The following is a 25,827-nucleotide window of genomic DNA, read 5'->3' on the forward strand; positions in this document are numbered from 1 at the left end:
TTTGCACCCTCCTCACAACTTGCATTCCTACATAGCTTTGTATCATCAGCAAACTTGGATATATAACATTTAGTCCTCTCATCCAAACTATTGATATAGATTGTGAATAGCTGTGGCCCAAGCACTGATCCTTGTGATACCCCACTAGTTACAGTCTGCCAACCTGGAAATTACCCGTTTATTCCTACTCTCTGTTTTCTGTCCATTAATCAATCCTTATTCCATGCTAGTATGTTATTCCCAATCCCATGAGCCCTAAGTTTGTTCAATAACCTCGTGTGGCACCTTATCGAATGCCTGCTGAAAATGCAAATACACCAAATCTACTGGTTCCACCTTATCTATTCTACTAGTTACAAACTCAAAAAACTCGCAACAAATTTGTCAAACATGATTTCCCTTTCATAAAACCATGTTGACACTGCCCAATCTTATTATTATTTTCTAAGTGCGGTTACCATGTCCTTAATAATAGATTGAGCATTTTCCCTACTACTGATGTCAGGCTAACTGGTCTGTAGTTCCCCGTTTTCTCTCCCCCCTCCTTTCTTAAATAGCCAAGTTACCTTCCAATCCACGGGAACTGTTGTGGAGTATTAAAAATATAGCACTCACACAAGAAAGGTCTTTTAAAGAGAAAAGAGATGTTTATTAAAACCTGATATATCAAGGGAGAACTGGTTGCAAACAGTTCACTCGCTGTTTGCTCTGCTCCCTGTCTCACAGGACAAGCGGTGCAATTACATGTTTATAGAGCCGAAAAATATAAACTAGGTGGGGAAGTGTTCCATTTTCCACCTGTCCTCGCCCACCTACTACTAATACATTGGTTGATACAGGTTACAGGTAATTTCATTGGTACAGTAATTTCTAATGATTCTATTGGTTACAGTAATTTATAATGATTCTATTGGTACATTCAGTTCTGATAGCCGTTGCTAGGGGACAGCCCCTGTGAGTTGTGTATACCATCCTAAGAACATCTTCCTAGGTTTGTTATCTTTGGCAGAGTCTGGTTATACTCTGCTTTAAAAAGAGGCCTTTGTGCCTATTATGACCTGTGTCTGGAACGCCATGGTCTTCTCTCGTTATTTCTGTAAGCTGTCTACATAAATCATGGGGGGAGGCACGGAGGGGAGGGGGTTCTTATCTCCAAAGAGAATTTCACTGGCCTTAGTGTTTCAACTTAATTGCTGGGATGTGGGATTCAGCTATTCTACTATGAACGCATGTAAACTTGTCTCTCAATCTATCTTACTTGATATTTTAATTACACCATATTACTTTTCCCCTAATTGAGGTTTTTTGCCCCTACAATCCCCCATTTGATCAGGTGGTAACCCCGAATACTCACCATGAACAACAATTTTCCTTTCCCTGCCTTTCCTTGTCTTAATTCGTGCGTCTCCCACCTCGGTTTCATTGATCAGACAATAGGATTGGGACAGCCACGATTCATCAGGTATTCATGCTGTCTTTGTGTTTGATTACCCCTTTTTGGATCTAACAAAGGCTTTCTGCGTTCTTGGTTACGGGCCTTGGCCACGTCTTCACTCTGCATCTTTTGTATCTGCCTGCACATTCTCCACGAAGTATCAGCACCACTATTGCTGCACTAGGACTAACGCATGGAATATAATTCTAATTCCTAGCTTGTAACTTTTCTTGGGTATGCCTCTCCTGTCTTTGCACTTGTTACATAGCATCACCAACCAACTCAAGGCTATTACTGTCTATGCTACCACTAGGGTATGTGAAAGGATTCTTATCCATGGATGTATAATCTCAAGTATCAAGGTGGGTTTTTCAGGTTATCCTTTATTTCACTGTCCAGTTCTTTGCCTTTATCCTTTAGCTCATAATATATTTTAATGTTATTTCTTAATAATCCTTTAAGCTCAGTTAAATCTTCAAGTAACAGGGGAATTGGTGGTGCTTGCTCTTCCATGTAATCATCAATATCTTGCTTAATCTTATCACTTATATTTATTGTCATTGTCTTTCTGGCGTATATATATGTCATGTGTGCTCTTCTCACTGCCACTGACACTCTGGGAGTAAAGCAAAAGTTTCGCATTGTAAGGTTACCATTCAAGCCTCTGTAATCGTAGTTACCACACAATATTCTCCTCGCCCTTGATAGGCTTAATGTGTGGGTTCGGTTCGGGCAGGGCTTATTCCAATGACACATCCTTCCATAGTATTGTCAAACCCGCAGCTATCCTTGCTCCCATCTCCCATTGGGTGAGGGCATATAGTTAGGCTTCCTTCTCTCCGGCACCCAGATAAAGATATTCCCCTTTTATTTCCATTCTTTTTGATCTCATACTGGTCCATCGCAGATGTACTCTTCCCCTCGTATTATGTTTGTTTCTCCTCACATCCTCCTGTAACCGCATACACCCTCGTCATTCCTTTCAGGGTGCAGGCATCTAATGGCCCAGTATGCTGTGCCATTTCTTTCAACTGGGTGCTATTTATCCAATCTGGACCTCGCCCGGTTTGTATATGATCCATATTGTGTCTCACCTGACCGATCAACCATCTCCCATAGGCATGACATGTGTCTCTTTTCCTGACCTCGGCATCGTCCTCTCATTCCTGCTTATTTAGCTCGTTAATTGTTCATGCATGGCCTTCCAATACGGATATACCCTCCAGCAGTATTTTGGATGTTTTAGATCCTAACTCTGAAAATTCTATCTCTATCGCGGCCTGTTTCCTCATCTGTACCTCCATCGTTCTCCTCAAACTATCTACTCCTGCTTGAATCGCCTGTATATCTAGTGCATTTACTAGAGAGGTCCCTGTACTTACTACTGTTAATACATCATTCCCTATAGGTCTCCTCTGTCTTCCTCCTTTGTGTCTCAGCTGCTTATGATACTTCCTTGCTCCTGATGTGTCACTAGCTTTTCTCAGGATTGTGTCGAGCAATCGTGTGTACAGCACTTTAGTCTTGGGGCTAAACTTTTCTGGCAGGTATAGGGCTGTTAAATTTATGCTCACAGGTAACATTTTATGCTGCACATTGTCAAATAACAATGTAGCTTCTGTTCCAAGTTTAACTACCAATCGCTTTCCCAAGGTTAATTCCCCTGGTTTACAATATTCAGGTAACATTTTGCTACCCACTTATCTTGTGGCTTCAAGATAAACGCACCTGACACTCGGATGCCGCCCCCTAGGGGCTGCTTTATGTAGTTGTTGTACCCTCTGGTGTGAGTATATGCTTCTGGGCCCCCTAGGGGCAGCCTTGTAGCTTGTCCTTGTAGACTCGTAAGGGCAGTGGTGATCATGCTTATATTCTGTTGATGAAAAACATCCTGGATATTCCAGATTTTTAGTTAGAGTCTTACCATTTCTATTTTAGCCGGATTGTTTGCCCCATTTCTCCGGACATGTACCCTTTTCCAGATTCATTTAATTATAGCCAGTACCCCTAATATTGCAAATATCCATCCTAATCCTCTAAAAAGTCTATCTGTCGTCCCTTTATAGTATTTCAGCTGGGACCAGTGCTTCCATCGGCCCCTATCTTTCATATTCACGCAAGCACATGTATCTCCACTAATTAATACCTCAAATGGTCCACTCCACCTAGGTGTGAACCCTGGTTTCTCTGCCACTTCCTTAACCATTACCTTTGCCCCATCTAGGGGATTATAGCTGAGGTGGTTATCTCACCACCTTCGTTCTCTTCCTTCTGCCTTTCTCGGACCTTCTGTCACATACCTTTCAACTGCTCACTCAATTCGCTCACATACTTTCTGATTCTATCTTGTAATGGTCCTAATACTGGGCCCAGGTTTCAGATGTCCTCCCAGAATGCACTCCGAGACGCCCGTCTATTTTTGAGAATTAAAAGTGCCTAACTCTTACCTCGCGATTTTCCGAGTCCAACAGGCCTGTTTCACAGTCAACACAGTGCAGCACAAGCAGCTGGGGGCGGAACTACAGCCCTGGGCCAAAAAGAGTGCCGGCAGCTGCGCGCATGCGCAGTGGAGTCTGCGCACATGTGCAGTCGCTCCTGGCCCCAGGTTCTGTGTGCGTGTGCTGCAGGTTGTGTGGGAGGGGCCCAAAGCATGCAGACCCTAGCCCTGGCCGAATGGGCTCCTAGAGCAGGTGACCGACTATGCGGAGGAGGAGGAGATCCTGAGCTCGGACCTGGAGATGGCAAACAAGAAAGGGAGAATTGCTGGCAAAAGTGACCAAGAAGGAAGATGTCGATTGCTCTCAGTGACTGAGGCCATCGAGTGTTCCTTGGGACTGTCTCGGAAATGTTTGGAGGGGCGGGGGTAGGAGGAAAACAAAGAGATTGAGGGAAAGACGCGAGTATTGCTGCCTGCGTGTATGGGTTGCATGTGTTTGTTGCTGTGTGCAGTGCTGGAGGGCTCCCGGTGCTCCCAAATAGGAAAGTGAGGTAGGAATGTTTTATTTTTTATTTGTTGATTTATTGAATGATTTTTAATTTTTAAATTTTTTATTTATTGATTTATTTATCATTTATTATTGATGATGGTTCTTTATTTTTAAAAGTGAAGTGTTTAATGCTTTGGAAAATCCTCGAACTTCCCTTTCCCCCTATCTCTGGCTACCTGCACCTGATTTCTAAAGTCTCCGCAAGGTTTTTCAGAGCATACAAAAGTGGACACTTACTCTGTTGTAACTTAGTTTGGAGTAACTTTTCACTGCCTAAACTTGCAAAAAAAGAGGTGTAACTGGCTGGTAACGTCCCCTTTTGGAAAAAAAAAACCTGTACTAAAACTAAACTATACTAACTCACTTAAACTGCAATTTCTAAGATACTCCATATTAAACTAGTTGCTCCAAAAAAATAGAAGCAACTTGAGCCGAAACTTCAGCCCAAATAAACCACCCGGAGTCATCGGTAGGCTATGATGTGAGAAATTTTATTACAAGCATGCAGGGGACAGAACTCTAGCAAAGACTCTCTGATCGAACAATATATATCTGTGACTGACAGCTGCTCAACCGTTGGTTCTGCCCATGTGACAGGCTAATGTTTATGCCCATGTCTCTTCCATAACTGGAACAGAATCTAGTACACAGGCTTTGAAAGCTGCTTTCCGTTATCTCACTTTCTGTGGTTCTTCAACCACTGTATCTGAAGTCACAAGTTCAACTTATATTGTCCTTTGTTCTAAACTGCTAAAGCCTGTAGTTTTAACATTTTTCCAAAGTCCTTTTACACTTTCGCAGATAGCTCCCCACTTGCCCAGGAGTTTGACCTGATCCCTGAAGGTATTTCTAGATTGTTTCCAAAACTTTTAGTTTTATTTCTTTTTTTTTTAAGAAATCAGATTTAACTTTTTTATTTTAAATGTATCTCAGTATTTTGTTGTGCCTTTTCTTAACCAGTGGTACTCGAAACCTTCACAACAAAATGCAGGGAGACAGAGGGAAACAAAAAGGAGGCAAAAGCAAAAGACAGAAAGGAGATGAGGAAAAGTGGAGGGCAGAGAAACCCAAGGCAAAGAACAAAAAGGGCCACTGTACAGTAAAATTCTAAAAGGACAAAGGGTGTTAAAAGAACAAGCCTGAAGGCTTTGTGTCTTAATGCAAGGAGTATCCGCAATAAAGTGGATGAATTAACTGTGCAAATAGATGTTAACAAATATGATGTGATTGGGATTACGGAGACGTGGCTCCAGGATGATCAGGGCTGGGAACTCAACATCCAGGGGTATTCAACATTCAGGAAAGATAGAATAAAAGGAAAAGGAGGTGGGGTAGCATTGCTGGTTAAGGAGCAAATTAAGGCAATAGTTCGGAAGGACATTAGCTTGGATGATGTGGAATCTATATGGGTAGAGCTGCAGAATACCAAAGGACAAAAAACGTTAGTGGGAGTTGTGTACAGACCTCCAAACAGTAGTAGTGATGTTGGGGAGGGCATCAAACATGAAATTAGGGGTGCGTGCAATAAAGGTGCAGCAGTTATAATGGGTGACTTTAATATACACATAGATTGGGTTAACCAAACTGGAAGCAATACGGTAGAGGAGGATTTCCTGGAGTGCATAAGGGATGGTTTTTTAGACCAATATGTCGAGGAACCAACTAGGGGGGAGGCCATCTTAGACTGGGTGTTGTGTAATGAGAGAGGATTAATTAGCAATCTCGTTGTGCGAGGCCCCTTGGGGAAGAGTGACCATAATATGGTGGAATTCTGCATTAGGATGGAGAATGAAACAGTTAATTCAGAGACCATGGTCCAGAACTTAAAGAAGGGTAACTTTGAAGGTATGAGGCGTGAATTGGCTAGGATAGATTGGCGAATGATACTGAAGGGGTTGACTGTGGATGGGCAATGGCAGACATTTAGAGACCGCATGGATGAACTACAACAATTGTACATTCCTGTCTGTCGTAAAAATAAAAAAGGGAAGGTGGCTCAACCGTGGCTATCAAGGGAAATCAGGGATAGCATTAAAGCCAAGGAAGTGGCATACAAATTGGCCAGAAATAGCAGAGAACCCACGGACTGGGAGAAATTTAGAACTCAGCAGAGGAGGACAAAGGGTTTGATTAGGGCAGGGAAAATGGAGTACGAGAAGAAGCTTGCAGGGAACATTAAGACGGATTGCAAAAGTTTCTATAGATATGTAAAGAGAAAAAGGTTAGTAAAGAAAAACGTAGGTCCCCTGCAGTCAGAATCAGGGGAAGTCATAACGGGGAACAAAGAAATGGCGGACCAATTGAACAAGTACTTTGGTTCGGTATTCACTGAGGAGGACACAAACAACCTTCCGGATATAAAAGGGGTCGGAGGGTCTAGTAAGGAGGAGGAACTGAGGGAAATCCTTATTAGTCGGGAAATTGTGTTGGGGAAATTGATGGGATTGAAGGCCGATAAATCCCCAGGGCCTGATGGACTGCATCCCAGAGTACTTAAGGAGGTGGCCTTGGAAATAGTGGATGCATTGACAGTCATTTTTCAACATTCCATTGACTCTGGATCAGTTCCTATGGAGTGGAGGGTAGCCAATGTAACCCCACTTTTTAAAAAAGGAGGGAGAGAGAAAACAGGGAATTACAGACCGGTCAGCCTGACATCGGTAGTGGGTAAAATGATGGAATCAATTATTAAGGATGTCATCGCAGTGCATTTGGAAAGAGGTAATATGATAGGTCCAAGTCAGCATGGATTTGTGAAAGGGAAATCATGCTTGACAAATCTTCTGGAATTTTTTGAGGATGCTTCCAGTAGAGTGGACAAGGGAGAACCAGTCGATGTGGTATATTTGGACTTTCAGAAGGCTTTCGACAAGGTCCCACACAAGAGATTAATGTGCAAAGTTAAAGCACATGGGATTGGGGGTAGTGTGCTGACATGGATTGAGAACTGGTTGTCAAACAGGAAGCAAAGAGTAGGAGTAAATCGGGACTTTTCAGAATGGCAGGCAGTGACTAGTGGGGTACCGCAAGGTTCTGTGCTGGGGCCCCAGCTGTTTACACTGTACATTAATGATTTAGACGAGGGGATTAAATGTAGTATCTCCAAATTTGCGGATGACACTAAGTTGGGTGGCAGTATGAGCTGCAAGGAGGATTCTATGAGGCTGCAGAGCGACTTGGATAGGTTAGGTGAGTGGGCAAATGCATGGCAGATGAAGTATAATGTGGATAAATGTGAGGTTATCCACTTTGGTGGTAAAAACAGAGAGACAGACTATTATCTGAATGGTGACAGATTAGGAAAAGGAGAGGTGCAACGAGACCTGGGTGTCATGGTACATCAGTCATTGAAGGTTGGCATGCAGGTACAGCAGGCGGTTAAGAAAGCAAATGGCATGTTGGCCTTCATAGCGAGGGGATTTGAGTACAAGGGCAGGGAGGTGTTGCTACAATTGTACAGGGCCTTGGTGAGGCCACACCTGGAGTATTGTGTACAGTTTTGGTCTCCTAACCTGAGGAAGGACATTCTTGCTATTGAGGGAGTGCAGCGAAGGTTCACCAGACTGATTCCCGGGATGGCGGGACTGACCTATCAAGAAAGACTGGATCAACTGGGCTTGTATTCACTGGAGTTCAGAAGAATGAGAGGGGACCTCATAGAAACGTTTAAAATTCTGACGGGGTTAGACAGGTTAGATGCAGGAAGAATGTTCCCAATGTTGGGGAAGTCCAGAACCAGGGGACACAGTCTAAGGATAAGGGGGAAGCCATTTAGGACTGAGATGAGGAGGAATTTCTTCACCCAGAGAGTGGTGAACCTGTGGAATTCTCTACCACAGAAAGTTGTTGAGGCCAATTCACTAAATATATTCAAAAAGGAGTTAGATGAAGTCCTTACTACTAGGGGAATCAAGGGGTATGGTGAGAAAGCAGGAATGGGGTACTGAAGTTGCATGTTCAGCCATGAACTCATTGAATGGCGGTGCAGGCTAGAAGGGCCGAATGGCCTACTCCTGCACCTATTTTCTATGTTTCTATGTTTCTAACTCTTCACTGTTCCCATCCTAATTTCTGCTTCCCTTTTGTAGTATTTGTATTATTGTTGGATTACAAAATATCAAATATGGTAATACTGTTTTTTTTAATATCAAACTTCTCATTTATGCTTACAGTTTCTCAGTGATTCACAGATCACAGAATACAAAGTACTTGTTTTATAATTATGTGCCTAAATTCTGTTTTAGAAGTTGCACGTTAAAAACTCCAATCCAAGTAGGAATAGCATACGTCGAAAATCTTTTGCTCTGTAACTTCAAGATATACTTTGTGATACAGTCCTTCATAAATTACATATTTTAAAGCTTCAGTTTCTGACACAGTAGTTGTGTAATTTTATTAAAAAGGCTTCCAAACCCAAGATTTTCCAATACAACCAAAATGTTTATCAAGGCGAATCATCTGAAATATCTCAAAATCTCAATTCAAATATTGTACTGCCAATCTTTTATTTAAAACTTTTTTTTACTGAGATAGAAGCTTTCATGTCAAGGTTTTACACAAAGGAAAATGGAGGTGCACTTCCCCAAGCCTGCAGCCTCACAGGCTTTTTTTTTTAAGGCATTACAATTTCCCTTCTCCATTCTTATCTCATTCCTAGACTAAATTTATTGTCTTTCAACACAATGTAATCAATGATTACGTGTTTTCTTTTGACAAGTAAGTGAGGTGTCAAATTTCTTTATACTTTCTTAAAACTTCCCACATACAGGACAACACTACAAAGGGTTAAAAAAAACTTTCACTCTGTCTGAAAAAGTGGGTGGGGCTAAAACAAACAGACTGCTCCACCATTTCTTTAAACAGCTTTCAGACACATGAAAAATTCATTAATTCCCACCTCAAATATTCGGCAGTCAAAAATCACACATGTACTTTTCATTTTAAAGACAGACATTCACAAAAGTATTTTTTCATTCAACAAAGCTTATTAATTGTTTGGCCGGTTCTATTTTTGGATCCATCTGTCATTTAAGATAGTCACTATCAGGTTTTTTTATGGTCAACCGAAAAATATCTACTAAGCGAGCCATTTGGCCCCCAATCTAATGTATCTTTACACGCAATATTCAGGTTTTGGTACATCTGCCCTTATATCAGTTTCACTGTATTGTCAGATACAGAACATTTTCCCACTTTGTATCACCTAACCCCGGTGTTTATGGTCTCACCGACTTCTTATCAATATAAACTGTATCTCTAGATACTGATTGTCCCTCTACCCCTAGAGCCAGCAATCCCCATCAACACCCTTATCGATTTATCTGTACTCTAAGATATTAATGGTTCCTCTATCCAGTTCTCCTTGAACTTAGAGGCCACTTCTACATCGAGGCCTTATGATAGTGTCTATCGTGACTTCCGAATTCCCTCAAGTCTTTTACACCATAACTGACCTTTCACAGATTTAATGTACCCCAGGCAACAGGCACATCTCATAACGTCCTGCATCGGATTATGAGTGGTAGTTAACGATACTCACTCATGATGGATTCATATATGTTCATCTGTAGACTGCCTGTGGCATCCTGTTCATGACGCCAAAAATGTTGTGGAGTATTAAAAACATAACACTCACATTTTAAAGAGAAAAGAGTTGTTTATTAAACCCTGATGTATCAAGGGAGAACCGGTTGCAAACAGTTCACTCGCTGTTTGCTCTGCTCCCGGTCTCACAGGACAAGCGATTCAATTACATGTTTATAGAGCCGAAAAACAGAAACTAGGCGGGCAAGTGTTCCATTTTCCATCAGTCCCTGCCCACCTATTACTAATACATTGGTTGATACAGGTTAAAGGCAATTTCATTGGTAGTCATTTCTAATGATTCTATTGGTTACAGTAATTTCTAATGATTCTATTGGCACATTCAGTTCTGACAGCCGTTGCTGGGGAACAGTCCCTATGTGTTGTGTATACCATCCGAGGAACATCTTCCCAGGCTTGTTATCTTTGGCAGAGTCTGGTTACACTCTGCTTTAAAGAGACCTTTGTCTCTATTATCTCCTGTGTCTGGAACGTCGTGGCCTTCTCTCGTTATTTCTGTAAGCTGTCTACATAAATCCTGGGGGGGTAGCGGGGGGGGGGGGGCACGAAGAGAATTTATCTGACCATAGTGTTTCAACTTAATTGCTCGGATGTGGGATTCAGCTATTTTACCATGAATGCATGTAAACTTGTCTCTCAGTCTTTCTTACTTTATATTTTAATTACACTAAATTACTTTTCCCCTAATTGAGTTTTTTTTTGCCCCTACAGGAACCATTCTAGAATCTATGGAATTTTGGAAGAGGACAACCAATGCATCCACCATTTCTTTCGCTACCTTTTTCAAAACATTAGGATGTAGGCCATCAGTTCCAGGAGATTTATCGTCTTTCAGCCCCATTAAATTCTCCAGTACCATTTTTGTACTAATACTAATTTCTTTCAGTTCTTCATTCTCACTAGACCCTTGGTTCTCCAATATTTCTGGCAGGTTTGTTGTATCTTCATGAAAACAAGCACAAAAGTATTTGTTTAATTTCTCTGCCATTCCCTTATAACCCATTATAATTTCTCCTGTCTCCACCTGTAAGGGACCCACGTTTACCTTTGCTAATCTTTTCCTTTTCATATACCTATAGAAGCTTTTGCAGTCTGTTTTTATGTCTCTCACTAGCTTACTCATTCTATTTTCCCTTTCATCAATATTTTGGTCCTTCTTTGCTGAATTTTTAAATCTTCCAAATCCTCAGGCTTACTGATCCTTTTGGCAACATTATAAGCATCTTCCTTTGAACTAATATTATCTTTAACTTCTCTTGTTGGCCACAGTTGGACCACTATTCCTGTGAGGTTTTTATGCCTTAACGGAATGTATGTTTGTTGTAAATTATTAATTCATTATTTAAGTGATGGCCATTGCTTTTCTACAGTCATTCCTTTTAATGTATTTTCCCAATCTAACTTAGCCAACTCTGCCCTCATATCTACATAGTTTCCTTTGTTTAAATTTAAGACCCTAGTTTTGGATTTAATTAAAATCACTTTCAAACGTTATGCAAAATTCTATCATATTATGGTCACTCTTCCCTAAGGGACCTTTTACTATAAGGTTATTAATTAACCCTTTCTTATTGTACACTACTAGATATACAATAACCTATTCACTAGTTGGTTCCTCAACATACTGATTTAGAAAACCATCTGTATACCTTCCATGAATTCGTCCTCCACACTATTACTGCAAATTCAGTTTGCCCAGTCTATATGCAGCTTAAAGTCCCCCATGATTATTGTATTAACTTTGTTACATGTATCTTTAATTTCCTGATTCATACAGTGCCTTACATTACCACTATGGTTTGGGAGCCTATAAAGAACTCCCACCAATGTTTTCTGCCCCTTGCTATTTCTTGGCTTCACCCAAACTGATTCTACTTCATGATTTTACGAGCTAGGATCCTTTTCCTCCACTGTCTTTATCCCATCTTTTATTATCAGGGCTACCTCTTCTCCTTTTCCATTTTGCTATTGCTTCTAAAAGTTCCGTATCCTGGAATATTTAGTTCTCAACCATGGTCACTTTGCAACCACGTCTCCGTAATGCCTATTAGATTAAACTGATTAATTTTTATCAGCACTATTAATTCATCTATTCTGTTGCGAATGCTTCATGCATTCAGATATAGTGCCTTAAATTTTGACTTTTTTCTATTTTTCGCTAATGTCTCCTTAGTCAGTAATGCCCGATTACCTTTGTTATTCTCTCTGTCCCTTCCCGATACACTCTGCTTATTTTTACCCAAAACTCTGCTCTGCTCTACAGCCTTGACATGTCTCTTGTTGCTGTTTCTCTGTATCTACAGCGTGTTGTATTTTCCTGGATCTCCCCACCCCGCCTTCATTAGTTTAAAGCACTGTGTGTTGCTCTAGTTATTCAATTCGCCAGGACGTTGGTTCCTGCCCAGTTCAAGTCAAGCCCATCCCAATGGAACAGCTCCCTCTTTGTGTGAGTGAACAGCTCCCAGTGAAAAAGAAGGGTGGTAAGAGAAGGGATAACCAGCCGTGGATAACCAAGGAAATAAAGGAGAGTATCAAATCAAAGACCAATGCGTATAAGGTGGCCAAGGTTAGTGGGAAACTAGAGGATTGGGAAAATTTTAAGCAACAGCAAAGAATGACTAAAAAAGCAATAAAGGAAAAATAGATTACGAAGGTAAACTTGCGCAAAACATAAAAACAGATAGTAAAAGCTTTTACAGATATATAAAACGGAAAAGAGTGACTAAAGTAAATGTTGGTCCCTTAGAAGATGAGAAGGGGGATTTAATAATGGGAAATGTGGAAATGGCTGAGACCTTAAACAATTATTTTGCTTCGATCTTCACAGTGGAAGACACAAAATCCATGCCAAAAATTGCTGGTCACAGGAATGTGGGGAGGACCTTGAGACAATCACTATCACTAGGGGGGTAGTGCTGGACAGGCTAATGGGACTCAAGGTAGACAAGTCCCCTGGTCCTGATGAAATGCATCCCAGGGAATTAAAAGAGATGGCGGAAGTTATAACAGATGCATTCGTTATAATCTACAAAAATTCTCTGGACTCTGGGGAGGTACAAGCGGATTGGAAAGCAGCTAATGTAACGTCTCTGTTTAAAAAAGGGGGCAGACAAAAGGCAGGTAACTATAGGCCGGTTAGTTTAACATCTGTAGTGGAGAAAATGCTTGAAACTATCATCAAGGAAGAAATAGCGTGACATCAAGATAGGAATAGTGCAATCAAGCAGATGCAGCATGGATTCATGAAGGGGAAATCATGTTTAACTAATTTACTGGAATTCTTTGAGGATATAACGATCATGGTGGATAGAGGTGTAACGATGGATGTGGTGTATTTAGATTTCCAAAAGGCATTCGATAAGGTGCCACACAAAAGGTTACTGCAGAAGGTAAAGGTACGCGGAGTCAGAGGAAATGTATTAGCATGGATAGAGAATTGGCTGGCTAACAGAAAGCAGAGAGTCGGGATAAATGGGTCCTTTTCGGGTTGGAAATCGGTGGTTAGTGGTGTGCCACAGGGATCGGTGCTGGGACCACAACTGTTTACAATATACATAGATGACCTGGAAGAGGGGGCAGAGTGTAGTGCAACAAAATTTGCAGATGACACTAAGATAAGTGGGAAAGCGGGTTGTGTAGAGGACACAGAGAAGCTGCAAAGAGATTTGGATAGGTTAAGCGAATGGGCTAAGGTTTGGCAGATGGAATACAATGTCGGAAAGTGTGAGGTCATCCACCTTGGGGAAAAAAACAGTAAAAGGGAATATTATTTGAATGGGGAGAAATTACAACATGCTGCGGTGCAGAGGGACCTGGGGGTCCTTGTGCATAAATCCCCAAAAGTTAGTTTGCAAGTGCAGCAGGTAATCAGGAAGGCGAATGGAATGTTGACCTTCATTGCAAGAGGGATGGAGTACAAAAGCAGGGAGGTCCTGCTGCAACTGTATAGGGTATTGGTAAGGCCGCACCTGGAGTACTGCGTGCGGTTTTGGTCACCTTTCTTAAGGAAGTTATACTGGCTTTGCAGGGGGTACAGAGACGATTCACTCGGCTGATTCCGGAGATGAGGGGGTTACCTTATGATGATAGATTGAGTAGACTGGGTCTTTACGCGTTGGAGTTCAGAGGGATGAGGGGTGATCTTATAGAAACATTTAAAATCATGAAAGGGTAGACAAGATAAAGGTAGAGAGGTTGTTTCCACTGGTAGGGGAGACTAGAATTAGGGGGCACAGCCTCAAAATACAGGGGAGCCAATTTAAAACCGAGTTGAGAAGGAATTTCTTCTCCCAGAGGGTTGTGAATCTGTGGAATTCTCTGCCCAAGGAAGCAGTTGAGGCTAGCTCATTGAATGTATTCAAGTCACAGATAGATAAATTTTTAACCAATAAGGGAATTAAGGGTTATGGGGAGCGGGCGGGTAAGTGGAGCTGAGTCCACGGCCAGATCAGCCATGATCTTATCGAATGGCGGAGCAGGTTCGAGGGGCTAGATGCCCTACTCCTGTTCCTAATTCTTATGTTCTTTTTGCCCAGTGCTGGTGCTATTGTGCATAAAGCAAACTCATGCGTCCCACACCAATCTTTGGGCCACGCATTTACTTTCTAAGCTGCTTATCTCTACACCAATTGGCGTGTGGCTCAGGTAACAATCCAGAGATTATTACCTTTTGGTTTAGCTTTTTCATTTGGACCCCAACTCCTCTATCTCTTTGAGCAGAACCTCATTCCTAGTCCTACCTATGTCTTTGGTTCCTACATCATCCATGAAAACTGGATCTTCCCCTTCTGACTCCAAGTGTCTGACCCAGAGATATCCCAGGAAGGGTGCAGAATGTTCAGTGTCTGAGCTGCCCCAGGGAGAGGGGGGGTGGGGGGTGCCGTGTGTGATGTCCTTGTGGGGAGAATGAGATCAGTGTCTGACCCTGAGCTGCCCTCATTCCTCCTGCCCTAGGGGGCAGTCACGTTCCTCTCAGTCAGAGTTAATTGGATGGACAGCGTCATCTACTGGACACCGGCGGTATATCAAGGCACATCCTGTCCGGCTCCATCCCAGAGAAATCCAAAACCAACCTGCAGACTCAATTCATTTTATTCTCAATTGTTTAAAAAAGATTAGCTCCATTTGTTGTAGTTTTCAGTATTTCAAGAAAGCCCTTTAAAGAGTTAAGGATGGATGCAAACACAATCAGCATTATTTTTATCAGCCTTTTCCCTTGATTAATTGGTCAAATATCCAGAATATTAAACTCCAGCCCAGTTATAGGGAAATCAATATCAGCAGAAAGAAACCTCAACAGTCAGAATGAACACGATTTAATCTGGGATAACAGCAGAATCCAAACCCTGCAGTCACTTGTGAACTCGCTGGTGTCTCAGCAGGTTGGAGGAAGTAGTCAATTCCACCGCACATACAGGCCTCTCCCCAGTGTGAACTCGCTGGTGTGTCAGCAAGCGGGATGACACAGTGAATCCCTTGCCACACATGGAGCAGGTGAACGGTGTCTCCCCAGTGTGAACTCGCTGGTGTGTCAGCAGGTGGGATGAGGTAGTGAATCCCTTCTTGCAAACGGAGCAGGTGAACGGTCTCTCCCCAGTGTGAAATCGCTGGTGTCTCAGCAGGTGGGATGAGGTAGTGAATCCCTTCCTGCAAACTGAGCAGGTGAACGGTCTCTCCCCAGTGTGAACTCGCTGGTGTCTCAGCAGGCTGGATGACTGAGTAAATCCCTCCCCACACACTGAGCATGTGAACGGCCTCTCGCCAGTATGAACTCGCTGGTGCATCAGCAGCTGGGATGAGGTAGTGAACCCCTTCCCACACATGGAGCAGGTGAACGGTCTCTCTCCAGTGTGAACTCGCTGGTGAGTGAGAAGGTAGGATGAACAAATGAATCCCTTCCCACAGAGTAAACAGGCGAACGGTCTCTCCCCGGAATGACTGCGTCGATGAGTTTCCAGCAGGGACGGGAATTTGAATCCCTTCCCACAGTCCCCACATTTCCATGGTTTCTCCATGGTGCTGGTGCCCTTGTGTCTCTCCAGTTGAAGCCTCGTCCACACACAGAACACGTGTACGGTTTCTACCTGCAGTGAATGGTGCGATGTTTTTCCAGGCTGTGTAACTGGTTAAAGTTCCTACCACAGTCAGTGCACTGGAACACTCTCACTTGGGTGTGTGTGTCTTGGTGTTTTTCTAGTCACACTGATGTTTGAAATCTGTAGCCACAGACAGAACAGACAAACATTTCTCCTTCCACATTCAAAGGCCTGAGGTATCGAATGATTCAGTCAGATCTTGACGTGATGTTTGGTTAGTGTTTCCCGTCTGCAAATCCTCCCCTTCTATTACCCAGGAAAAGGAGTTTGCAAAAATAATGTCAAGTACAGGACAGAAATTCAGAACAGATAATTCTAGATTTTATGGAAAATTCTTTCCTCTCTTGTTCCTCTAAAGCTGTAAATCCCCATCCCATACACTCTCCGTCTTCCTTGTGCTGAAATTCAAACACCTCGCACGTCTGAAGACAGCTTGTCCTCCGCTCCCAGTTTTCACCACCAACTCTGTCTGGGTTCAGTTCTACACTCACTGGTGCCCCTTCCTCTCCTCCCCTGAAGGTGCTGACTCTGGCTGGGTTCAGTTCTACACTCACTGGTTCCCCTCCCTCTCCTCTCCTGAAGGTGCTGACTCTGGCTGGGTTCAGTTCTACACTCACTGGTTCCCCTCCCTCTCCTCCCCTGAAGGTGCTGACTCTGGCTGGGTTCAGTTCTACACTCACTGGTTCCTCTCCATCTCCTTCCCTGAAGGTACTGACTCTGGCTGGGTTCAGTTCTACACTCACTGGTTCCCCTCCCTCTCCTTCCCTGAAGGTACTGACTCTGGCTGGGTTCAGTTCTACACTCACTGGTTCCCCTCCCTCTCCTCCCCTGAAGGTGCTGACTCTGGCTGGGTTCAGTTCTACACTCACTGGTTCCCCTCCCTCTCCTCTCCTGAAGGTGCTGACTCTGGCTGGGTTCAGTTCTACACTCACTGGTTCCCCTCCCTCTCCTTCCCTGAAGGTACTGACTCTGGCTGGGTTCAGTTCTACACTCACTGGTTCCCCTCCCTCTCCTCTCCTGAAGGTGCTGACTCTGGCTGGGTTCACTGGGACCCTAAAGCCCCGCCCACACATTGTTCTTTCACAAAGATGACCACGCATGCGTTCTACTGCTCGCTGAATCACGATGGCGGCGCACCAACCTGCAGCTTTCCTTTACAAAGATGGCGACCGTGAGCCTGGGCCTATTACTGCGAAAACGCCCCGGAGCTGCAAATCGGAGACCTGTTGTTTTTTTAGTCCGGGTTGGTGGTCTGCACCAGGTGATTATGAAGCTCATCTGTCAAGTACATTACTCCCCTGCGCCCCGATGATTGAAATTCGACTCCAAACTACATGTCCGACCTCCTCCGCCTGCTCACACACCGCGGCCGCCTCTAATCAAGGTCACACTGCGCATGCTCCATATACAGCCCACGCCTGCGCACTGGGCTACGCCAGTGAGACGACCTCCTGACGTCACAGGAAGGCGGCGGGAGGGCGCCCGTGCGCCCGTGCGCAGGCGCGAAGTTTAAAATAAAATAACCTAACCTGGCATTTGTTTATTTTGATAACATGATAAAGCGAAGAATCTGCTCATAAAACTAAATCGACTGCTGCAAATGTTTCATGAATTAATCGCGGTTTTTAACGGTCTCCCCCCCCCAGTTGTCAGGGGAGACGCGTCAGGTTCGCCAGCCACAGACCGGATGTGACGCACAGACGCCGGAAGTGGGGGTTAGCAGTAGCGCCGGCGAGGCTGGTCCCGGCGGACAATGTCGGAGCGGAAATCTTTCACGGCAAAGGAGCCAAAGGTGGGCAGTGCAAACGTTACGCTCAAAACTTCCCTGATAAAGTGCAACATCATCACCGACACCTGGGAGTCCCTGGCTAAAGACCGCCCTAAGTGGAGGAAGTGTATCCGGGAGGGCGCTGGGCACCTCGAGTCTCATCGCCGAGAGCGGCAGTAAACAAGCGCAGGCAGCGGAAGCAGTGTGCGGCAAACCAGTCCCACCCTCCCTTTCCTCCAACCACTGACTGTCCCACCTGTGACAGGGACTGTGGCTCTCGTATTGGTCTGTTCAGTCACCTGAGGACTCACTTTTAGAGTGGAAGCAAGTCTCCCTCAATTCCGAGGGACTGTTTATGATGATGATGGAGGCCCCGGGGACCGCGAGCGGGAGCGAGGCACTTCTGTGGGTCCAGCTGGAGGTGGGCGGAGCTGCAGGGTATACGTGTGGGACCTGTCCACACAGCGCTGGCAGGGGAGACCCAGTCTCCATCACCGGCCCGGTGCTGAATTAACCTGATCTCGGCCGGTGTGCGCGAATAAGAACATGATTGGAGCTTGATGTCCCTGGACTGGGCTGGGGGGCTGCTGGGGTTTGCTAATCAGCCAGGATCGCTGCTCTTACTCGCTATTCAACGGCCCAAGAATTCAAGAGCATGGAGGTTATGCTTGAACTGTATTAAACATGAGTTAAGCCTCAGCTAGAGTACTGCGATCAGTTCTGGTCACCACGTTACAGGAAAGATGTGATAGCACTGGAGAGAGTACCGAGGAAATTTATGCGGATGTTGCCTGGACTGGAGAATTTTAGCGATGAGGAAAGATTGGATAGGCCGGGTTTCTTTTGTTTGGAACAGAGGAGGCTGAGGGGAGACCTTATTGAGGTGTATAAAATTATGATAGGTCTAGATAGAGTGGGTAGGAAGGACCTATTTCCCTTGGCTGAGTGGTCAACAAGGGGCATAGATTTAAATTAGAGAGGGTTTGAAGGGAGTTTTCTTCACCCAGAGGGTGATTTGGGTCTGGAACTCACTGCCTGAAAGGCAGAAACCCTCACCACATTTAAAAAGTCATTGGATGTGTGCTTGAAGTGCTGTAACGTACAGGACTACAGACCAAGTGCTGGAAAGTGGGATTATACTGGATAGCTGTTTGTTGGACATGGTGGGCCAAAATGAGGCAGTGTTTAGGGTTGGTTGCGAGCCGAATAGCTCATCAGCAAAACCTTACATCCCCGTGTGGGTCATCGCCTCGGCAAGAGGAAGGGTCTTGGGGCATTATTGGAGAACACCGGGGGTTCGTTGAAGGAAGAAATTGATTGCTGGCTCCTCTGTCTGATCTTTTACAGATGTCAGACTAGATGTCACCCCCGTGGCCTCGGGCTCCACTCCAGGCTCACAGCCAGCAGAGGATACCCCCAACATCTGGGGCGACTTCACCTCAGTGATCAAGTAAGTAAATACTGACACGCTCCCTGGAGGCCCCTTAAATATATCGATACGCTCCTGGGGCTCCCAGTTAATACTGACACACTCCCCGGGGACTTCCTATAAATACTGACGCACTCCCCGGAGACTCCCTATAAATACTGACGCACTCCCCGGGGACTCCCTATAAATACTGACGCACTCCCCGGGGACTCCCTGTAAATACTGATGCACTCCCCGGGGACTCCCTATAAATACTTATGCACTCCCCGGGGACTCCCTGTAAATACTGACCCACTTCTGGCAACCCCCTGTAAATACTGACACACTCCCGGGGACCTCCTGTAAATACTGACACACTCCCAGGGATTCCCTGTAAATACTGACACACTCCCGGGGATCCCCTGTAAATGCTGATACACACCCGGGGATCCCCTATAAACACTGACACACTCCCAGGGATCCACTGTAAATACTGTCACACTCCCAGGGATCCCCTGTAAATACTGACACACTCCTGGGGATCCCCTGTAAATACTGACACACTCCCGGGGATCTACTGTAAATACTGACACACTCATGGCAGGATAGCACAGACACGTGTAGTCATGGCAGGAGACCCGCTGTACACGTATCATGCTCCTCCTGTGTTATGTGGGAACTCAGGGACGCTTCCAGTGTCCCTGATGACACTACATGTGCAGGAAGTGTATCTTGCTGCAGCACCTGACAGACTGCATTGCGGCACGGTAGCTGCGTATGGATTCACTCTGGAGCATCCGCGATGCTGAGGATGTCGTGAATAGCACGTTTAGTGAGTTGGTCACACCGCAGGCAAGGGTTACTCAGGCAGCTAAGAAATGGATGACCATCAGGTAGAACAGTGGAAGGAAAGTGGTGCAGGAGTCCCCTGCAGTCATCCCCCTCCAAAACAGATACACTGTTTTGGGTATTGTTGGGGGGGATGACTCATCAGTGGAAGGCAGCAGCAGCCAACTTCATAGCACTATGGGTGGCTCTGCTGCACAAGAGGGCAGGAAGAAGAATGGGAAAGCTATAGTGGTAGAGGATTCTATTGTAAGGGGAATAGATAGGTGTTTCTGCGGCCGCAATCGAGACTCCAGGATGGTATGTTGCATCCCTGGTGCAAGGGTCAAGGATGTCTGAGTGGCTGCAGAATATTTTGGAGGGGGAGGGTAAATAGCCAGTTGTCGTGGTGCATGTAGTTATCAACGATATAGGTAAAAAACGGGATGAGGTCCTACAAGCTGAATTTAGGGAGCGAGGAGTTAAATGAAAAAGCAGGATTTCAAAGGTAGTAATCTCAGGATTGCTACCAGTGCCACGTGCTAGTCAGAGTAGGAATTGCAGGATAGCTAAAATGAATATGTGACTTGAGTGGTGCAGGAGGGAGGGATTCAAATTCCTGGGACATTGGAACCGGTTCTGGAGGAGGTGGGACTAGTACAAACCAGATGGTCTGCACCTGGGTAGGACTGGAACCAATGTCCTGTGAAAGTGTTTGCTACTGCTGTTTGGGAGGGGTTAAACTAATATGGCAGGGGGATGGGAATCTATGCAGGGAGACAGAGGGAAGTAAAATGGGAGCAAAAGATAGAAAGAAGAAAAGTAAAAGTGGATGGCAGAGAAACCCAAGGCAAAAATCAAAAAGGGCCACATTACAGCCAAAGTCTAAAGCGACAAAGTGTGTTAAAAAGACAAGCCTGAAGCCTCTGTGCCTTAATGCGAGAAGTATTTGTAATAAGGTGGAAGAATTAACTGCGCAGGCAGCTAATAACGAATATAATATAATTGGGGTTACGCAGACATGGCTTCAGGGTGACCAAGGCTGGGAATTCAACATCTTGGAGTATTCAACATTCAGGAAGGATAGACAGAAAGGAAAAGGAGGTGGGGTAGCGTTGCTGGTTAAAGAGGAAATTAACTCAGTCGTAAGGAAGGACATTAGCTTGGATGATAGGGAATCTGTATGGGTAGAGCTGCAGAATACCAAAGGACAGAAAACGCTAGTGGGAGTTGTGTACAGACCACCAAACAATAGTAGTGAGGTTGGGGACAGCATCAAACAAGAAATTAGGGATGCGTGCAATAAAGGTACAGCAGTTATCATGGGCGACTTTAATCTACATATAGATTGGGCTAACGAAACTGGTAACAGTACAGTGGAGGAGGATTTCCTGGAGTGTATTATGAATGGTTTTCTAGACCAATATGTTGAGTAACCAACTAGAGGGCTGGCCATCGTAGACTGGGTGATGTGTAACGAGAAAGGACTAATTAGCAATCTTCTTGTGCGAGGCCCCTTGGGGAAGAGTGACCATAATATGGTAGAATTTTTTATTAAGATGGAGAGTGACACAGTTAATTCAGAGACTAGGGTCCTGAACTTAAGGAAAGGTAACTTCGATGGTATGAGACATGAATTGGCTAGAATCGGCTGGCAAAAGATACTTAAAGGGTTGACGGTGGATAGGCAATGGCAAATATTTAAAGATCACATGGATGAACTTCAACAATTGTACATCCCGTCTGGAGTAAAAATAAAACGGGGAAGGTGGCTGAACCGTGGCTAACAAGGGAAATTAGGGATCATGTTAAATCCAAGGAAGAGGCATATAAATTGGCCAGAAAAAGCAGAAAACCTGAGGACTGGGAGAAATTTAGAATTCAGCATAGGAGGGTTTAATTAGAAGGGGGGAAATAGAGTATGAGAGAAAGCTTGCTGGGAACATAAAAACTGACTGCAAAAGCTTCTCTAGATATGTGAAGAGGAAAAGATTAGTGAAGCCAAACATAGGTCCCTTGTAGTCAGAATCAGGTGGATTTATAATGGGGAACAAAGAAATGACAGACAAATACTTTAGTTCTGCCTTCACTAAGGAAGACACAAATAACGTTCTGGAAATACTAGGGGACCGAAGCTCTAGCGAGAAGGAGGAACTGAAGGAAATCCTTATTAGCCAGAAAATTGTGTTAGGGAAAATTATGGGATTGAAGGCCGATAAATCCCCAGGGCTTGATAGTCTGCATCCAAGAGTACTTACGGAAGTGGCCCTAGAAATAGTGGATGCATTGGTAATCATTTTCCAACAGTCTATCGACTCTGGATCAGTTCCTATGGACTGGAGTGTAGCTAATGTAACAGCACTTTCTAAAAAAGAAGTGACAGAGAAAACAGGAAATTATTGACCAGTTAGCCTGACATCAGTAGTGGGGAAAATGTTGGAATCAATTATTAAAGACGAAATAGCAGCGCATTTGGAAAGTAGTGACAGGATTGGTCCAAGTCAGCATGGATTTACGAAAGGGAAATCATGCTTGACAAATCTTCTAGAAATTTTTGAGGATGTAACTAGTCGAGTAAACAAGGGAGAACCAGTGGATGTGGTGTATTTGGACTCAAAATTCTTTTGACAAGGTCCCTCACAAGAGATTGGTGTGCAAAATTCAAGCACATGGTATTGGGGGTAATGTATTAACGTGGATAGAGAACTGGTTGGCAGACAGGAAGCAGAGAGTCGGGATAAACGGGTCCTTTTCAGAATGGGAGGCAGTGACAAGTGGGGTGCCGCAGGGCTCAATGCTGGGACCCCAGCTACTTACAGCTTATCAATGATTTAGATGAAGGAATTGAGAGTAAAATCTCCAGGTTTGCAGGTGACACTAAGCTGGGTGGCGGTGTGAGCTGTGAGGAGGATGCTGTGAGGTTATCCACTTTGGGGGCAAAAACATGAAGGCAGAATATTATCTGAATGGCGGCAAATTAGGAAAAGGGGAGGTGCAACGAGACCTGGGTGTCATGATACATCAATCATTGAAGGTTGGCATGCAGGTGCAGCAGGCGGTGAAGAAGGCAAATGGCATGTTGCCCTTCATAGCTAGGGGATTTGAGTATAGGAGCAGGGAGGTCTTACTGCAGTTGTACAGGGCCTTGTTGAGGCCTCACTTGGAATATTGTGTTCAGTTTTGGTCTCCTAATCTGAGGAAGGACGTTCTTGCTATTGAGGGAGTGCAGAGAAGGTTCACCAGACCGATGCCCGGGATGGCAGGACTGACATATGAGGAGAGACTGGATCGACTGGGCCTTTATTCACTGGAGTTTAGAAGAATGAGAGGGGATCTCATAGAAACATATTAAATTCTGATGGGACTGGACAGGTTAGATGCAGGAAGAATGTTCCCGATGTTGGGGAAGTCCAGAACCAGGGGACACAATCTAAGGATAAGGGATAAGCCATTTAGGACTGAGATGAGGAGAAATGTCTTCACTCAGAGAGTTGTTAACCTATGGAGTTTGTTATATATATTCAAGAGGGAGTTGGATATGGCCCTTACGGCTAAAGGGATCAAGGGGTATGGCGAGAAGGCAGGAAAGGGGTACTGAGGTGAATGATCAGCCATGATCTTATTGAATGGTGGTACAGGCTCGAAGGGCTGAATGGCCTACTCCTGCACCTATTTTCTATGTTTCTACTCCCGGGGATTCCCTGTAGACAATGACACACTCCCAGGGACCTCCTGTAAATACTGACACACTCCCGGGCACCCGTTGTAAATACTGACATCCCTTTGAGTGAAGAAATTTATCCTTATCTCAGTCCTAAATGGCCGACTCCTTATTCTGAGACAGTGAACCCTAGTTCATCATCCCATCATCTCCCCTTTAAAGACCTTTTATGTACGTCAATGAAATTACTGCTCATTCTTCTAAATTCTAGGGAATATAGGCCTGGTCTCCTTAATCTCTCCTCATAATACAATACACCCATCCCAGGAACCAGTCTGGTGAACCTTCATTGCACTCCCTCTATGGCAAGTATATCCCTCCTTTGATAAGGATGCCAAAACTGTACTCCAGGCGTGGTCTCACCAGGGCCCTATATAATTGCAGTAAGATATGTTTACTCTCATACTATAAGGGTAAGAGGTGTCACAGTTGTGTTAGGTGGACTGGTTGGGCTGGGTGCTCTTTGCCTTTCTGTCATTGTTCATAGGTTTATATATAACCTTCAGGCCTGTTGACCAAGGGCCGTGCGGCTCTTTGTCAGCCGGCGTGGACATGATGGGCCGAAATGGCCTCCTTCTGCGTTGTAAATTTCTATGTTTCTATACTCCAAACCTTTTGTAATAAAGGCCAACATAACATTTGCTTTCCTAATTGCTTGCTATACCTGCATGTTAACTTTCAGTGATTCGTGTACAAGGTCACCCAGGTCCCTCTGAACACCAACATTTCCCAATCTCTCACCATTTAAAGATACACTGCTTTTCTATTTTGCCGACCAAAGCGGATAACTTCACATTTAGCCACACTATATTCCATCTGCCATGTTCTTGGCCTCTCATTTAACCTGTCTGTGTCCCTTTGCAGCCTCTTTGCATTAACCTCACAAATAAGTTTCCCATCTAGCTTTGTATCATCAGTCAACTTGGATACATTACACTCGGCCCGCTCATCTAAGTCATTGATATAGATTGTAGCTGAGGCCCAAGCACTGATCCTTGTGGTACCCCACTAGTTACAGCTTGCTAACCCGAGAATGACCCGTTTTTTTCTACTCTCTGTTTTCTGTCCATTGACCAATCCTCAATCCATGTAATATATTACCCCCAATCCCATGAGTCCTAACTTTGTGCCTCTCTGTCCCTCTCTCTGCCCAACTCTCACTGTCCCCTTCTCTCTCTCGCACTCTCTGTCAGTTTCTCTGTCCATCTGTCTCTCTCTCCGTCGGTCTCTCTCCATGTCAGTGTCTCTTTCTCTCGCCATCTCTCTCTCTCTCGCTCTGTTAGTCTCTCTCTGTCCTCTGTCCTCTCTCTCTCTCTCTCCTCTGTCCTCTCTCTCTCTCTCTCTCTCTTTCTGTCAGTCTCTCTCTGTCTCCCTCTCTGTGTCAGTGTCTCTTTCTCGTGCCATCTCTCTCTCTGTCAGTCTCTCTCTGTCCTCTCTCTCTCTCTCTCTCTCTCTCTCTCTCTTTCTGTCAGTCTCTCTCCGTCTCCCTCTCTGTGTCGGTGTCTCTCTCTCTCGCCATCTCTCTCACTGTCCCTTTCTCTGTCAGTCTCTCTGTCTCGCCTTCTATTGCTCTCTTTCTCTCGGTATTCTTTGCCTGGTATTAATGATTTGTTGTTTTCTGTAGCACCCACAATGACCTTTCCCGCTACAGAGAATCCCCCGACAGGAACATCAGATGAAAGCTTTCTCTCCTGAAATCTGTGCATCCAGTTTGTTTCTTGCTGTCTTGTAGCTAATTACATCTGGAGAGAGCAGAGTGGAAAGGCTGAGGGGATTTGCAGTAATCAGGATCAAACTGTACCCGGAGTGAGTGTGTGTCGGTGTAAATAATAAAGTGAGCAGAAAAGGACCTGTTTGATGGAACACTGTATCTAACCACGTGCTGTCCCTGCCGTGGTGAGTGTTTGATGGGACAATGCAGAGAGAGCCTTACTCTCTATCTAACCAGTGCTGTACCTGCCCTGGGAGTGTTTGATGAGATAGT

At 44.6% G+C, this 25,827-nt stretch overlaps 2 protein-coding genes and 1 pseudogene across 2 annotated transcripts in view; 2 read left to right on the forward strand and 1 right to left on the reverse strand.

Annotated features, from left to right (window-relative positions):
- The window catches only part of LOC139273549 (zinc finger protein 850-like), a 700,279-nt gene that overhangs the window by 304,481 nt on the left and 369,971 nt on the right, over positions 1–25,827 (forward strand). The gene's annotated exons all lie outside the window — the stretch shown is intronic.
- LOC139274090 (zinc finger protein 585A-like) overlaps positions 1–25,827 on the forward strand; it is a 152,798-nt pseudogene that overhangs the window by 24,728 nt on the left and 102,243 nt on the right.
- On the reverse strand, positions 15,100–16,713 carry LOC139273515 (zinc finger protein 436-like). Its single transcript, XM_070890427.1, has one exon. It carries the CDS (start codon positions 16,038–16,040, stop codon positions 15,378–15,380), a length of 663 nt encoding a protein of 220 aa, XP_070746528.1. The 5' UTR covers positions 16,041–16,713; the 3' UTR covers positions 15,100–15,377.

This window comes from Pristiophorus japonicus, chromosome 9 (assembly GCF_044704955.1).
Source record: "Pristiophorus japonicus isolate sPriJap1 chromosome 9, sPriJap1.hap1, whole genome shotgun sequence".
In the NCBI taxonomy this organism is placed as follows: Eukaryota; Metazoa; Chordata; class Chondrichthyes; family Pristiophoridae; genus Pristiophorus; species Pristiophorus japonicus.

Bases quoted from the DNA above. Each gene is read 5' to 3' on its own strand.
- LOC139273515 (XM_070890427.1), bottom strand. From the start codon at position 16,040: ATGGAGAAACCATGGAAATGTGGGGACTGTGGGAAGGGATTCAAATTC.